Raw genomic sequence first — 16474 nt, forward strand, 5'->3', positions numbered from 1 at the left:
CAGCCAATGAAATTACACCCTTCCTTTCCGCACTCCTGAGACATCATGTTGAATAGCTGGAACAGTGTATGGCTCGGTCTGAGTCACTCTGTTTACCCATTTACAGAGCCAGGACTTTCCCCACACTGAACAGACAGCTAGAGGACAGTGAGGAGCAGTTTGCTGAACAACAAGTGTATTGGATTACAATCGTGGACCGCACCTGTAATTGGATACATATAGGCTATGCAGTTAGGCACAACCAAGCCACCATTCTCACAGTGTATAAAATAACAAATGTGATGCACTAGGGCCTTCAGCGATGCATTAAGTGAGATTTTGTTTTGTACATTTAGCAGACGCTTTTATTCAAAGCGCAATATGTGCGACTTACAATGTATACACATTTTACACTGATGGCAGACTGCACATCAGGAGCAATTAGGGGTTCAGTGTCTTGCTCAAGGACGCTTCGACAGGGAATCGAACTAGTTTCTGATTACTAAACGACTTCTCTAACTCCTGTACCACTGTCACCTATTTATTGCATTATGCTTTCAGATTGGATCACTTATTGTGTAGTGGCAAGTGTAGTGGTAGTGTATGTAGTGGCAATACAAATGAAGATATAGGAGTGCCTATTCCTGTCTAAAAATAGGATCAGTGCATTTCGTTTTCACTATATGTTAAAAACATTTTATGATGGTAGTGCACGCTAAGAAAAGTTGAAGTATATCGCAGCTAGGCTGTTGAGGTTCATTAATGTTGCTTGTATCCCTAGGTTTACAGTTTACAACTGAACTTGGTGTGTGTGTGTGTTGCTGCTACAACTGAACTTGTATGTTGCTCGGAGAACTCTAATTATTTAAAAGGAAAACACTGCTGATTAAAAAGTGACTTGTAACTGTACAATGTGAGATTACTGTACTGTGCGTTAAAAATTCCGAGGCTAAACTTTGTTGAAATAAATTATTTCGTTAAGCTGACTTCCCGAGTTATTTTGCTCACTCCATCTACGAGCAGCTAATTTGAACCAAGGAAACAACTTTGGACGTTTCATGAAAGATTCGCTAGGAATTCGCTTGAATGGGTGCCAGCTGGTGAGCGAATGAGTGAACGTGCTTTGTAGGGTGATGTGATTTGTTGTAAGCTTGCGGGTGCAGTTTACCTGCAGAGAAGATGCTGACTAATGTAATGTAATGATAGAGATTTTCTTGTGAAGTAAAATGATGCTAAGAAACCCAAATAATCAAGAAAGCAAAGAAAGCCAAATGTAAACTCTATTCAACTAGCACACTGTTTCCCTGTAATAATATTGCTATATTTGTATCTATCTACAGAATGCACACATGCACATACCTAGCTTGTGTTTAACAAAATCTACATGAATACACCAACAGACAGCCCTCAATCCTTCATAAAATGTATGTGTTATTTAGATTAGAATATCAGCTGTGTTGTTGAGACAGAAAAATGTCAAAAAATGTTTTTAAGTCATCTACAAAACACAACCAAAGCCTTATGCACATTACAACAAAATGCTTATAGCATTATTGTATATCAGATCAAAGTAAAATTACCAACAATAACTATAATAATATAAAAATGTTATGGTTTCTGACAAATACTTTAGAATAACAGATGACTTCTAGCTACAGAAGTTAGTCTTTAAATGCTTTGTGATACTCTTTGAATGTACCATGGCTGACACTTGATAGCATTAGGAAGGTCATTCTACCACCGAGGTACCTCTACTGAAAATAATCTTTAATGCTACCACTTGCTGATGAAGACAACAGACATTCTTCAGAGGAAGTGATCGAGTTCTTCCTAGATCTCAATAGGGGATCAATTCATTTTGAATACAGATTGATTCATATTTTAACAGCAGAGTGTATGGGTCAGTGAGTCACTGGTGTTAGAGAATCACTGCCCTTTAAAAACAATTCTTCCACATAGGATGCTCTTTCGTTGCCTCCCTGCTCATTCCTCGGCTCCTCTGGCAGCATTACAAGAAATCCTTAATGATGTTAGACTTTGAACGATGTCTGGAATGAGAACTAAAGGACCAAGGAACGAGATCAGAGGAGTCATAAAATAGACAAATGGGATGCATGCAATGTCTGTACTCCTGCCCTCCACACACACACACACACACACACACACACACACACACACACAGACACACACACACACACACACACACACACACACACACACACAGACACACACACACAGACACACACACACACAGACACACACACACACAGACACACACACACACACCCACACACACACACTGAGTGAGAGTGTTCCACACAATATCATCATATGCATATCTCATTGTCAGAAAAGATTCGTTTAAGAATGACCAGATCAGCCTGTCTAGATTCAGTTTCCCCTCCAATTCACCAAATTAAAAATATTCGTGGGGAGGGATAAACTAAGAAAAAAGGACTATGAGACTGGGATTTCTGTCCGATCTTGAAATGATAAAGGGAAGCCTTTCTGTCACTCCCACATATGTAATAATCCCTCAAACATAATAACTGTTGCCTGCCAAAAACATAATAACTAATGTCCCACAAACATAATAATCATTAAATCAAATGTGATAAATTACTAATATAGTACAATTCTACCTGTTATATCAGTTGTAGGAGTATGTTTGTCAAAAATCATCACTATCTAATGCAATTTCCTGTCCATGGCTCTATAAAAACAGTGCACACATGTGCTGAACCCCACTCTGATTAAACACCTCATCAACTAGTAAGCCCCTGCCCTCATACAAGCATGATTCTGAACAGCAGGAGTATACTGCCATAAAACTACCATACATCTAGGTGAAGTGCAACAGTCATGGAAATAATTCATTGCATACCCTTTGATGGTATTTACGTTCGAAATTGTGAAATCTGTTATTTTCACATACAGATGCTATTCAGCAGACATGTTCAGACATGGATACATTTTATGGTTATATTTCTAAACAAATTACTTTTGGGGGGGCCTTGAAGGACTATTTGTGAATGTAAAATTGATGGACAGTAAATGCAGAAATATTTCGACTACAGCATAGACAGAGGGAATCCAGTGTATGGGTAAAATTGACTGGCTTACAGATGCACCGATCAATCGGGCAGTAACCAAAATCACCCGATTTTCACTTTTGACGTGAGTGAGAGACCGATCTTCCTGAATAGTTGGTTCTATGTGCCGATCAAATACCCATGCAGGCAACAACATACTGAGATCTAGAGGAATGTGGGCGGAAGATTCAAGGTTTGGTACTTTCAACACATTCAAAGTTAGCTACAGATGTCAAAACATAAAATAATCAATAAATCAGACAAAATTTAGACTAAAATCATAATTAGCAGTAATATGTTGTTAATCAAAAATGGATGAACTCCAATAAACTTACCCTGGCAATGAGTAAGGTTCAGTCTCTTGAATCCTTTGGGACACTCCACTTGGCCATTGGCAATGACTGCATAGGCTGGTGAAGAGAAACAAGGAACAAGCACATCACAAGAAGTGTTTGAAGTGTTCGACAAATTATAATCTTCCACAGCTGACAAAAGAAAACATTAGCTATTAGTGTTCACTTTAGCCCTTTGGAGTAAGCGGCATCGTTGATGAACCTGAAAATCAATATTATCAATTGAATATTATAATTATCAATATTATCAACATACGTCCTACCTCCCCAACTTCCTCCAACATTCTCTCGTCAGCTGCTCCGAATTTCTCATTTTAATCTTAGCTAGCTACATACATTAGTGATACAGAAAGCACCTAAAACTTGTGATCATCTCGCAATAAACATAAAGTCAGGTAAGAGCTCAGAAGTCAGTACCCAGCATCTTCCCCCTAAACTCTATTCTGTGTTTCAATGCCAAATCCCTTTGTTATTTCTCTCAGCTTTCTTTCCAGTGCAGGTGATAATGTGTTAATTAAATCAAAATGGAAACTTCACTCCATGGTCTTTATTTGATTTTTTTGACAGTCTCCTGACATTTCCTAACATCATGGTAATGCAATATAATAATATACAGTATGTTTATACTGTGGGAAGGATCGGGACATGGAAGGACCTCTGCAAGGACATTTGTGGAAGTTAAAACAATCCTGTTTGGAATTCCTGACACATCATGGCACATGAGTTGGTCACATGTAGGGCACCCCTGTGTCAGGGGGTCAAGGGTCATAACTAATCGTGTCAAAATATGCAATGCTAGTCACCCACCATACATTCTTCATTTTGCTATTGTAACATGCCAGACAAAGCCTTCCCAACCTGGATCAGACATCGAAGGAAATAATCTGAGAAACATTAATGTGTTCAAGCTAGACAGGGGTAAGAATGGGGTAACACTAATTGTGACCCGATGTTGAAGCAGTAATTGTGTCCCGATGTTGAAGCTCTAACCACTTATTTACACTGGTATATACCGTATGTAAACAAAAGGTCATTATGTTTCATTTTGTGTATATAAAAGGATTACAATATTTAATGCTCTTCATCTTTAAACAAGCAAACTAACAGAAGGGAATACTGAAAAGGCTTGTTTACAGTTCAGAAATGAAACATCATTGTTTTACCATCTTTGCTGATCATCAATATTATCAACATAAATCAATAACAGGACAGCAAAATGACAGTGCAAAAATGAATCAGAATCCTAACATCATGACGTGAATACAGCTCACCACACACAAGCAGCTTTAACCACCCACCCTACTTTAGTCTCACATACACGTTAGGCTATTAAAGTGCACACACCAGAGTAAAGAGGATCTCCAGTAGGAAACACAGAGCTTCAGTGAGTTATTAGAAGTTGTTCAGTAGCATACTTTACAATGGTAATTGTAGTAAACACCAGGTTATCCGTGGTGGGATGAGCTGCTTTTTACACTTTTTGCACTTTTGTGTTTTTTCCTTGAATTACTTTTTGCTTTTTGCTTGTACCTCACTTCTAAGCTGCCTCAGACAAAACTGTCTGATAAAGCCCAAAATAAAGACAATTCTAATATGGTATGTAGCAGGCTCCAGAGCATTCAATTGTCCTTTAACTCAAGTCATCTGAGTTGAAAACTTACGTCAGACTAACTTCTAAAAGCAATACCAGGGTTAATGATGTTTCTCTCACACTGACAAACTGAACAGCAGTTCAAACAGCAGGGACGAAGGTATATGTATATTTGATTGTGAGCCAAGGAACAAATAGATGCCATCGCCAAAACCAGGAGACAACATAAGGCTGTTCATTTCCTGCTGATTAAAATGGCAAAGGCCTCATTAAACAGACCCATAGGCCAAAACCTGATCAGAGAAAGTTTAAAGCAGAACTTTCCTTTCAATTTGAGAGAAATTCCTAACTAGCGATGTCAAATTACTTTCCCCTCTAGTAACTGTAGCTCTGAGACATCACAGAGAAAGGAAACAAACAAATGTGGTGTGTCAGTACTGGAATCTCCCTCAATGAGCAAAGCTAGCCAATCGAATCGCGTTTATGCTAATATCCAGAGAGAGTGAGACTGAAAAAAAAGATGGCAGACCAAACTCCGTAGATGGTCGTATTTGTCTTGACTCTTTTTTGGCTTAGAGACACTGTACAATGTAAAACCCCCGTTATTGTAACTGAAGAATATGTCTGAGGTGATTTGCGAGGCGTCTGAGCCAGCTATCTAATGTTAGCACGTTAGCAAGGTAACTACCCACGAGGTAAACAGCTCGCTTGCGGCGTGATTGGTGTTGACCTGTCAATCTCACTATAAAAGTCTCCGTTATCAACACAACTCCATCATCCTGTCAACGCAACGCATACATGTGAATTTACTGTAGTGTAGGACCTCTGTCAGGTTTTATAAAGGTTAGACACACAGGTGACTGTTTAGACTATGCATACTACATATAACTTCTAAACAACTACTTATGAAGCTCCTATAGCATATGAAGAGATTATAATTCCATTTTTGGTAAAGTCAAACAGATCTCACCTCAGGCGTACGTACCACTTTCTTTAAAAACTAAATGCAGTCTAGGCTTCATTCATCAAGTGTCTGTTCTAACTGAGCGTTAGCTCCTTCTAGTGGACTGGTGGGGCTGGGCTTCTAATTCCCACTGCACCTTTTAATGCCATTTCACTGCATGACATACCAGGTACAATCAGCATGATTGTGGGTAACTTCTATGCCGAGTTTGACATACTGCTGTCCCACTCCCCTTCCCTCAGGATGACAGCCCTTTGACCATTCTGGTAGACTTGAACGTCCATCTTGACAAACCTCAGTTTGCTGACGTTCTCCTAACCTTGTTTGGTCCCAAACTGCTCCCCACTCCCCAAACCCACAAAGATGGCAACCACCTGTCCGACCTAGCTGAGTATTAGAGCCTTTTTATGCCCTGCTTGACAGTAGCATTGGAGCCTTTTAATGCCCTGCTTGACACTAGTATTAGAGCCTTTTAATGCCCTGCTTGACAGTTGACACTAGTATTAGAGCCTTTTATGCCCTGCTTGACACTAGTATTAGAGCCTTTTATGCCCTGCTTGACACTAGTATTAGAGCCTTTTTATGCCCTGCTTGACACTAGCATTAGAGCCTTTTAATGCCCTGCTTGACACTAGTATTAGAGCCTTTTTATGCCCCGCTTGACACTAGTATTAGAGCCTTTTTATGCCCCGCTTGGTCTCACTGCTGCCAAAACTGCATTCTATCACAACAAGGTCAACAACACCACAGAAACCAGGAAACTAATCTCCACATTCCAATCTCTCCTCTACCTTCCTCCATCCACCTCTCTCACTGCTGAAGACTGGCCCTGATGACTTCCATCCTGCTGGCAAAGTTCTCCCCTAGCATATGCCTCCCAAAGCAATCAAAAACTTGGGCACTCTATTTCTGAGTGTGGATGGAATTTGAATAGTTGGAGACGCTCATGTTTGCTGCCCTAGCACCTCTTGCCAAAGACTTCCTTAATGCAATTGATTTTTGTCCAATCACTGCTCCTATGCATGCATATGGGCATACTCTTGATTTAGTGTCACGTGTTTTTACTTTCTGTGATCTTGTTGTTTCAAATACATACATATCAGATCACGTACCAATTGTTTTTAATCTGCCACATCCAGCTACCCAACACCCTCTAATGTTAGGCCAGACACTTCTATGCTTCTTACATACCTGTTTCTCAGTCTAATTCCCAGACGCTGATGAGCCTGCTGTGTGTTTAAACTCTGCGTGTACCTCAGTTCTTGACACTACTCCACCTATGAAGGACTGTAGACCGACTAGAGAAGGGCTGAACGCCAATGAAAAAGGTCAGACTGCCGTCACTTCCTTGCCTGACAGACTTGGTGTCCCAACTTGCCCTACAGATTTTATTTCATTCTGTGTTCTATAAAAATGGTTTCATGTGGTAGGTTGTCGAGTGCTTGACATTATAAACAAATAACTGGTCTCTGGAGTTGTACCTCAAGTATTTCAAAATCCTCCTTCAGTGCACAGAACTGTGCCTCAAACTCCTCGTGACCATGAGAAATATTTTTTTTCTAAACCATGCCTGAATAATCAGAGCCATATATCTCTTCTACGAAACTGCGTAGTTATTATTTGCCACAGTACATTTTAATCCTTGTTCTGCGGTAGCCTAGACGGTGGTCTAGCGCCCACAAACCAACCACTTCCAATAACAGATGACCAGTTACGAAGTCACTAGAAACTGGTTGACACCTATTTTACCTAAGAGTACTCATTCTCAGGTTTAAAATGATACGCCCATTGCCCGTCTTTGAGTAATTTAGAGGTGTGATTGGTGCAGCCAAACAAGTTTTAAGACAGTCTGGCTAAAGGTTGGTGAACCAAACCACTCTCTCCTCCAAAAAAACCCACTTTAACCTAGGGTTAGGGTTCGCCCACCAATTTGAATAGACAGAACACTAGTTAATTAACTAGAGTTAATAGGGGTTACTCTAAAGTGCCATACTTCTGTGGCTTTACCAGACTTGTCTGCCTATTAAAGGAGAATGACCACAACTACGGGGTATGAGTGAACGTCACCACTCAACACCAAACAAACTATCATGAAAAGTTATGTAAACAAACTTCTAGACAAATACAAATATCTGGGTGTTATTACTGACAACCTATGTTCTGTATCTAATACTGATACTGCCATTAAAGAGCTGTACTACTGTATCTGATGTTTGTGTCTTGATGACTCTTCAGTTTAGCTTCATAGTATCAGTAATTAATTTTAAGAATTGCAGCATGGTACCGTGACCTCAAATTACACCATTTCGACAGAATCGCAGACTTCACTTTCAAGAGCCTGATTTAAGGAGTAAGTAAAACAATTGGGGTAAATTATCATCAGCTCATTGACAGGTAGAGCACACAGGTCCTCAAGAAGGCAAATGCCACCGTAAACAGCCTGAATCACCCCTAATTTACTGAGTTTGGACTGCTGCCACCAGGCTGAGGTTGGAAGAACATTAAGGATGTGTGCAGTCTGACTTACTGAAATCCTCCTCATTAAGTTGATATATGACACTGGTTTTTGATTGTATCATGTATGTGGTCTCTGACTGTTTCTTTTTTTAATTTGCCTTACTGCATAGCATAACTTTGTTGCAAGCCTGATTTCGCCCATTCTTGGGAGCAATAGTTTGAACTGAATTTAATTGAGTTATAAAATTGAGAGTTCCGTGAGCGATGGATCCTGATAATAACACCCCCTCTCCCCAACAAAAGATTCCTCAAAAAAAGAAAAAGTAAGGGGTGGGGAATAGAGGAGTAGATCAAAGGGTGGCTGAGATCATGCTGACCCTATTTGCCCAAGGGAGTAGTAAGCGACTTGTGAGCAATTGCTCCAGTGAGAGGTCTGATTTATGGGGACTCGTGGCGGATCAGCAGCATTGACCCAGGACACCTCCCAGTGTCCCTGAACCACAGACAGCTTTAGGCAGAGGATTGCCTTGGTGTTACGGACTAAGAAATATGTCCCAGGGCACAGAAGTGGGTTGTGTCTTATGAGTGCCAGGAAATGGTTGTGGAGGGCCAGTCAGGGAACATATGTTCCAACCGGATAGTCATGACATACTCAGTTAACCCTTTAAATCAAAACCCCAGAGACAAGAAAAAAACAAAGAGATAATTTAAGGACTATTCATGTGTCCATGTGAATGTGTCCAAGTACTAACGTAGACAACTGTTCCTTCAAAACTACTTATGGTAACAGTTTCTAAAGAAAACCATAATGTCAAATGTGTGCCTCTAGATAATGATCAGTTTTGGATGACCTGGTTTGGAAGGTGACTTGAGATAAATCTCTTAATACTGAGCTGTATGCACCGTAACCAGACACAAAGTCTCTGCTGTCAACTCAACTGTCTCTGTCTTTGAGATGATTTGTTGAGTCTGGTTGTGTGTACTGCAGCTAGGCTACAGTATAAACACCCCCTCCTTCTGTAAGCCATGTTACTGGAAGCATTTCTTAGTATTACAGAGCTAGCAATCTTTCTAGATCTTTCACATAGGAAACACATATAAGGTCAAATTTCCTGTTAGCAAGCTTTGATTTAAAACCCATGACATTAGCCTGATTTTCAGAGTGGATTATGGCCTTGTAAACTAGGAGTATTACAATGACTTATTTCCTATAAGCCCTGTTATATGTTTTGTGATTCATTTGATGTTTTGCACACTTCCTGTCGATTTCTTTAAGCCTTGAATATTTCTTGTCCACTCAAAATGTCATGCATAATGTTATGCAACAGTACAATGTAATCACTAAATAACATCTTTCAATATAAACTAAACTGAACAGATTATGATGCTTGCTTTGACAGACTTGTGATATGTATTTTTGTACCTACAAGATGTGTGGTCTATTTGAAACAGCACTAGGAACCAGGGGAGAGTCATGTCTTGTCAATCCTGTCTGGATCTGATTATACTAAAGGATTCTAGGGAATCTGAGCAAGTGATGCGTCATATCTTTCAGCCCTTGGTCCCTATGTGAGACAGAACTGACAAGTTCTCTTCACAGTCATCATCTCCATTACATCAACCACTTGACATACACCGTTCCATTCCATTGAGAAGCAATAGTACAATCTTAGCTTAAAATAGACAACTGGCTTTTCTCTGTGGTTTGAATTGGGCTCCTTTCACAGACATCGGCTGGGTATCAAACCCAAGCACCCTAGTCTCCCGTCTTACGCAAGACTTGGGTAGACTTCCTGAGAGAAATGATGTGGTTTGACTGGTAAGAAGAATTAGTACTTTCACTGGAATTAAGTGATTCAGGATTGTATTATCTGGGCATTTTGACAGAGTATTTCCTTTTTTTGTGCATTAGTATTTTGGTAAGAACCTTTGGGCTGATGCAGAATTGAGGCTGTCCTGCTGAAACACACGTACAGAGAGAGATAGATAGATATATAGATAGATAGAGAGAGAAAGAGAGCGAGCGAGAGAGAGAGAGAGAGAGAGAGAGAGAAAGAGAGACTCATAACCTCAGTGCTCTGCTGGCAGAGTCACTCATCAAGAACAACAGCCAGCACTGACAACAAAATCAGATCTCCCATACTGTGCACAAGCACAACCGCCCAGAGGGGTAAAGTTTGGTTTAAAAGAACCACAGAGTTGAAGAAACATAGGAATCCTGATTGCTTTGCTATTTAAACAAAAGTGACACTGGGTCCACATGTTCCTAGCAAACTCTTGTTATTCATGGGAAACATGTGTTTTTATTTGGTGCCTTATTTGGTTTCTAAAATGTGCCAAAGTCTTTTTTTATTGAAAGCAAAAAACACACCCTGGCGATCGCAGGGCCCCAAGAGCAGCAGGATTAGGAGGGGACTACAACTAAAAGCTCTAATCTAAATATACAGTGAGTGGAATGCATAATAATCAAGCGTGGTATGCTGTTTACTTACACTCTACTCACCCCTTCACTCAACATTCAATCAGATCTGGGATGTGAACCAGCTTTACATGGGTTATATGAAATTATATATTAAATATATGTGTGTGTCTGTCAGGGTTGAATTCAAGTAGTGATGGCAGGCAGGGGACGAAGATAGGGTTTACGCACAGATTCTGTCTACAATATACGTATATCTGCAGATATCTGCCTGTTCCTGTTTTTCAACCAACAAATATATGTATATGTGCAAAGAAAGATGGCAAAGTGTGTAAGAAAGAGTTACCTGGTTTGACTGGACAATCGGTGCACTTATTAAGTCCCCACGAGGCACCCACACTTCCACAGCAGTCATCCTGCTTAGTCAGACCTGGCAGTGGCTTCCCACACTGCAATGCACACACACACAAACAAAACAACATCAAAGGACAATATAACCTCTCTCTCTCACACACACACACGCACACACACACACACACACACACAGACACACACACACACACACACACACACACACACACACACACACACACACACACACACACACACACACACACACACACACACACACACACACACACACACACACACACACACACACACACACACACACACACACATTTGCCATCCCATGGCTTTCCAAGGGTGTCCCTGCAGACAGGGATAACTCTTTGAAATTCTGAAACGTCATCTTCCGGATATGACACCTAGTAAAATGTTTCTGATTTGTGTCCACAGTGACATCTTCTTTGCAAAACAAATCTCACTACTCATGTTGGAACATGTGGGATCCAGATAATATTGTGTAAGTATTTTGAGATACTATGTTCTTGCAAAACAATTGGCGTAAGTACCACATGCACACACACTAGTATCTGGTGTGTGTCTGATATATATTGTGTCATGGTTACACAATACTTTGTCTGGGAATAGAAATCATTTTCGAATCGCTTTTAGAGTTTTTACAGAAAGTTGTACCGGATACTATTGAAGAAAATAATCAGAAAAAAATAGCCAATATCCAAAAGAAAAAGGAACTTTAAATGGGTATGCTAACAAGATAGTGAAATATCCAGGTTCATATTCCATACCCCAAACTTGCTTTTGAATTATGGTACAAGAGCGATCATATCTCTAATATTTGGGATTCTGCCTGAAAAGCTATCGTTTCTCCATTCGCAAAAATACTACTGAAATAACAAATCAAGTTTGAGTGTACACATTAGTCTCTTCTCCTTTTTTCGCTGTAATTGAGCTGTAGGGTGAGCTGCGCATAAAAAACAGATTCCAGAGGCCGCGGGTGTTTGCTCTGTGCATGCGTGCAGAGCATCTGAATCTAATTAGGATGGACAAAAACAGTCTGTGGCATAGATCAATCCACTGCTGGCCACCGCATGGCCACTTGGGGCTCTGGACTACGTGTGAGGGGTGAAGATTATCGTCTGACATTCCCTCTGAAACATTCCAAGCAAGCAAGTTGTAATTTACGAGACTTTGCATGGCAGCTGGGACACTGGTGTTTATTGTTGGCAGTGCTATGAGCTTTTATCGAATTAAACACAAAGAGAACAATTAAAAATCTTAAGTCTCTGGACACCTCTGGAATTTGACAGCGATGGTTGACGTCTTAAGTATAGTTGATACTGTCCTTTAGAAGCTAGTCATGGACAGAACAGAACTGGTTGCATTATGGTAGATTAACTCAGAGCCACAAACTGGATTGTGGTGACATCAGGTATTACTGCTGTAAATCAGGCATTACTGCTGTAAAATGTTTTTGTTTGTTGCTGTAAATCAGGTATTACTGCTGTAAAATGTTTGTGTTTGCTGCAGGGTTTCTCTCTTTTGTTTCATTGTCCAATCTCCCCTCTCTCTGACCAATCTCTACTTGTACAGAGGGACCTTTTCTTTCTCTGTGTGGTGGTGCATGACTTCCCTTCAGCTCTAACTCATGACACGTTTCCCATCAGGCACAGGAACAGGAGACAGCAGGGGTGCACAGGGGCTCGTAAATACCAAACTAAAGTGTAAATCGAAGGCAGAGACTAGCTTCCGGTGGAAGGTATACCACTTTGAAAAACTATTTAGAGGTACTCCGAGCTTCCATGCTATGAGAAACTGGAAAACCATGTACAGCTATCAGTTGTTGCTACTCTCAACCATCTTTCAACTAATGTAGCAGACTTCTTGAGGTCTACAGTGACAGTGAAGTCTACAGGGCTACTCCATTACAGTTTAGGAAAGGGTACCTCTACTACTATCAGATCTAACCGTAAAGTCATGCCATGGATTGGGATTGGGATTTATCTAATTTCTTACATTTCTGTTTTCTTCATGTAAGCTTTCAATACTGACCAAAGCATCAGGTTAAGGGAAAAAAAAAAAACAGGAGAGGACTATTTGTTCTGAAGATCTGACATGAATTGAAAATAAAATCAAGTTCTGTTCTGAATTTGTTGCAGACGTTCATATGCAGACAATTATGTCTGTCATTAAAGAACAGTTAGAGAAATGTCGTGAGCTGTGTTCATGCGATGTGAACGTGTGTGTGTGTGTGTGTGGATAATGGTTGCACAGTGAAGGGGAGGGCCTTCAACTCTGCTTGCTTATCTGCACAATTCAGTGGATAGCATTACCTTGAATCATTTGTAATGGATTTCAAATGAGATTACCATTTACTGTATATCTTAATCTATCAAAGCACCAGTTTGAATGGTGCATTTACGTCCCACAATATAATGTTAATATACAGTACTTATATATAATATATAGGCATAAGTAAACAAATAAAGTAAACATATCATATAACTAAGTAAAGCCAAGGTGGGAGTGTAAAGGGAACAGTAATGCTCCTGCTTCACATAGAAAACAAAACGTCTGTAATACAAGAAATGAATTCAGGCTTGCATTGGCAGTGTGGAGTATAAGAGCAGATGGTGCAGAATGTGGCAGCACATATGATCTTTGATCAGCCAAAGAGGGCATAAGTCAGTCCTCTGCTAATCACCCTTCAAATCTATTGTTCTTGCCAACAGAGAAGCCACCAGATTGGCACCATCTACCTGACTTCCACCCACCAGCACTATTTTCCCTTTCGCCAACTGTGTCCCTCCGATAAAATCAGCAGATAAGAAACTATGCAGCAAAGCCCATAATCCTTATGGGGTCAAAAGGAAAAAATTCAATTAATGCACATCTACCAGACTACCAAACACCTGATGTGGTGTTCTCCAAGCAAGCCCATCAAATTGGTATGAGGAAGCCTCTAAGGGTTTCAGGTGGCCCTCTGCCAATGCCTATGAGATATTTTCCTCAGATGTGGTTGTGTGAGCTTTTGAAGAACTTTACCTGGCCATCTACCGTCTCCTGAAAGCATCTTCCCACATGTCCATTCTGCCTGCTGAAGGGTCTTTGAGGACTGATCTTGCCACCATTGCCATTTCCATTGTTGAGGCCGTGGTCGTTGCCATGGCCACTGGCAGGCTGAGAGCGCTGTTGCACAGAGTGTGAAGACCCATCTCTGCTATGATTCCGCACACCCTGACCCGGCTTGACACGAGCCACCTGATGCACCTGTACTTCGGCCTCTGGGGGGTGCTGGATGTGTACATTCACTATGGATACTTGCAGAGAGGCTGTCACAAACACACAAACACACACACAGAGAGAGAGAGAGACAGCAAGAGACACAGAGAAAGGGAGAGAGGGGGAAAAAAGATGAAGGAAGAACCAATTAGCAGTTGGGTGGCTAATGGGAACAAGAGAGGTGTGTGTTTCTCTCCTTCACATGACTATACCATAAAAATTAATTTGAGACTGCTCTACGAACTAGTTACGTACCAAACAGTTAAAAACAGTAAAAGCCTGGACAAGGTGTTTAAGTTTTGGATGACAAGGACACTAGATTGACCAAACATTAGGAGCATCTGGGCTAAATTACATTTGACCTCTGTGTGCTTTTGCAGTCAGCAAGCTTCATCACAATAGGTGGAAAATCACAATATGTTGGTTTTGTAGTATCCCACTTAACACTGAATGGCATTTTTTGGGGGGGTTTTCTGATGGAAAAACCATTGGATTGATTGGATACATACACTACCACTCAAACGTTTGTAATCACTCAGAAATGTAACCATTGAAGTTGCAAAATTAATAGAAAATATAATGACGGCATTGTCAAGGTTAGAAAAATATGATTTCCACATGAGATAACAAACTAAATTGGCTTTCATCAAAGAATCCTTTCATCAAAGTGACCTCCTCACTGTAAAAGATCAGAGTGGGGTTTTGTGGGTTGTACTTAATAAAGCTTCCAATTGAGGACCTGTGAGGCAGCTGTTTCTCAGACCAGAGACTGATGTGTTTCTTCCTCCTGTACAGTTGTGCACCAGGGCTTCCCACTTATCTTTCCTGGTTAGAGCCAGTTTGCACTGCTTTGTGAAGGGCTTCTCAAAACAATACACAACGAGTTTCTGAAGTAAGCTTTCCAGCCCATAAACATTTTAGACCATAACTAAACCCACAACGCTGATGCTCCAGATACTCAAGTTTTGTTTCCTTCAACCACCATTGGCTATTACTCCAGCATAATTTTAAACTACTTTCACTTCTAAACTTCCACCTTGGGTAGTGCAAGAGGCGCCATAAGCTACATACTATATGTTGTGTGTGTTTTTTTTCAGGACAGTCAGGGATATCCAGATCTGCCATCATTTGATATTTGATGAAAGGGTGAGACCTACTGTGACCTTGCTATCTGTTTCCCTTCGAGGCTATAAACACTTTGTGGTTTGTGGTCATGGTGGACATTTGTTTTTGTTTCTGCTCTCATAAATTTCCACTGAGCCTTCAGTAGCTAACATAATAGCATAATAGCAACAGCGTTACCATGACGAGCACAAGTAAATGATAAGCAACTGAGAGTGTACATAGACAAAGTGTGTATATAGAGTTATGCCTTTAACATGTAGGACACCAAAGAAGCGCAATTCGCTCTAGCGTCTATGTTAGTTTGAGCAGCCTCACTATTCACTGTAGCGTCTATGTTAGTTAGAGCAGCCCCACTATTCACTGTAGCGTCTATGTTATTTAGAGCAGCCCCACTAGCGTCTATGTTAGTTAGAGCAGCCCCATTATTCACTGTAGCGTCTATGTTAGTTAGAGCAGCCCCACTAGCGTCTATGTTCGTTAGAGCAGCCCCACTAGACATGGGATGCAGCCTAAGCAGTTCTGTATCCCAGAACAGAAGTAGCAGCTAGAGTTTCTGCATTGGCCTGAATGTTTCCAACTTCTGCGAATGGAAATGGTTAAACATAATTATGTATGCTGTCAATCGAGTAAAGAAAATGAATTAAATGCAGTTTTTTCCCTCTTAAGACTGAAGCTTGTAATGATGGATATTTAAATATAAATCACGAACTGAATATAGAATCAACACAAAGGAAGTTTAAATTCAAATACTATTGTTCAATAGCATATTTTATATCTTTGAACACAGATTCTCTCCTGTGAACTATTTCCAATAAAACCATCAAGGCCAACAAAAATGCCCCAAAGCCA

The 16474-nt window shown here is 40.5% G+C and overlaps 1 protein-coding gene across 2 annotated transcripts in view; it reads right to left on the reverse strand.

The window, feature by feature from the left end:
* The window catches only part of LOC105893129 (latent-transforming growth factor beta-binding protein 2), an 87473-nt gene that overhangs the window by 30978 nt on the left and 40021 nt on the right, over positions 1-16474 (reverse strand). For both annotated transcript variants that reach the window (XM_031579885.1, XM_031579884.1), the window contains exons 7-9: positions 14264-14550; positions 11202-11304; positions 3407-3481 (exon numbers count right to left, since the gene is read on the reverse strand). In XM_031579885.1, coding sequence (XP_031435745.1) covers positions 3407-3481; positions 11202-11304; positions 14264-14550 — 465 coding nt within the window. The remainder of the gene's footprint in view (positions 1-3406; positions 3482-11201; positions 11305-14263; positions 14551-16474) is intronic.

This window comes from Clupea harengus, chromosome 14 (genome assembly GCF_900700415.2).
Source record: "Clupea harengus chromosome 14, Ch_v2.0.2, whole genome shotgun sequence".
Taxonomy (NCBI): Eukaryota; Metazoa; Chordata; class Actinopteri; order Clupeiformes; family Clupeidae; genus Clupea; species Clupea harengus.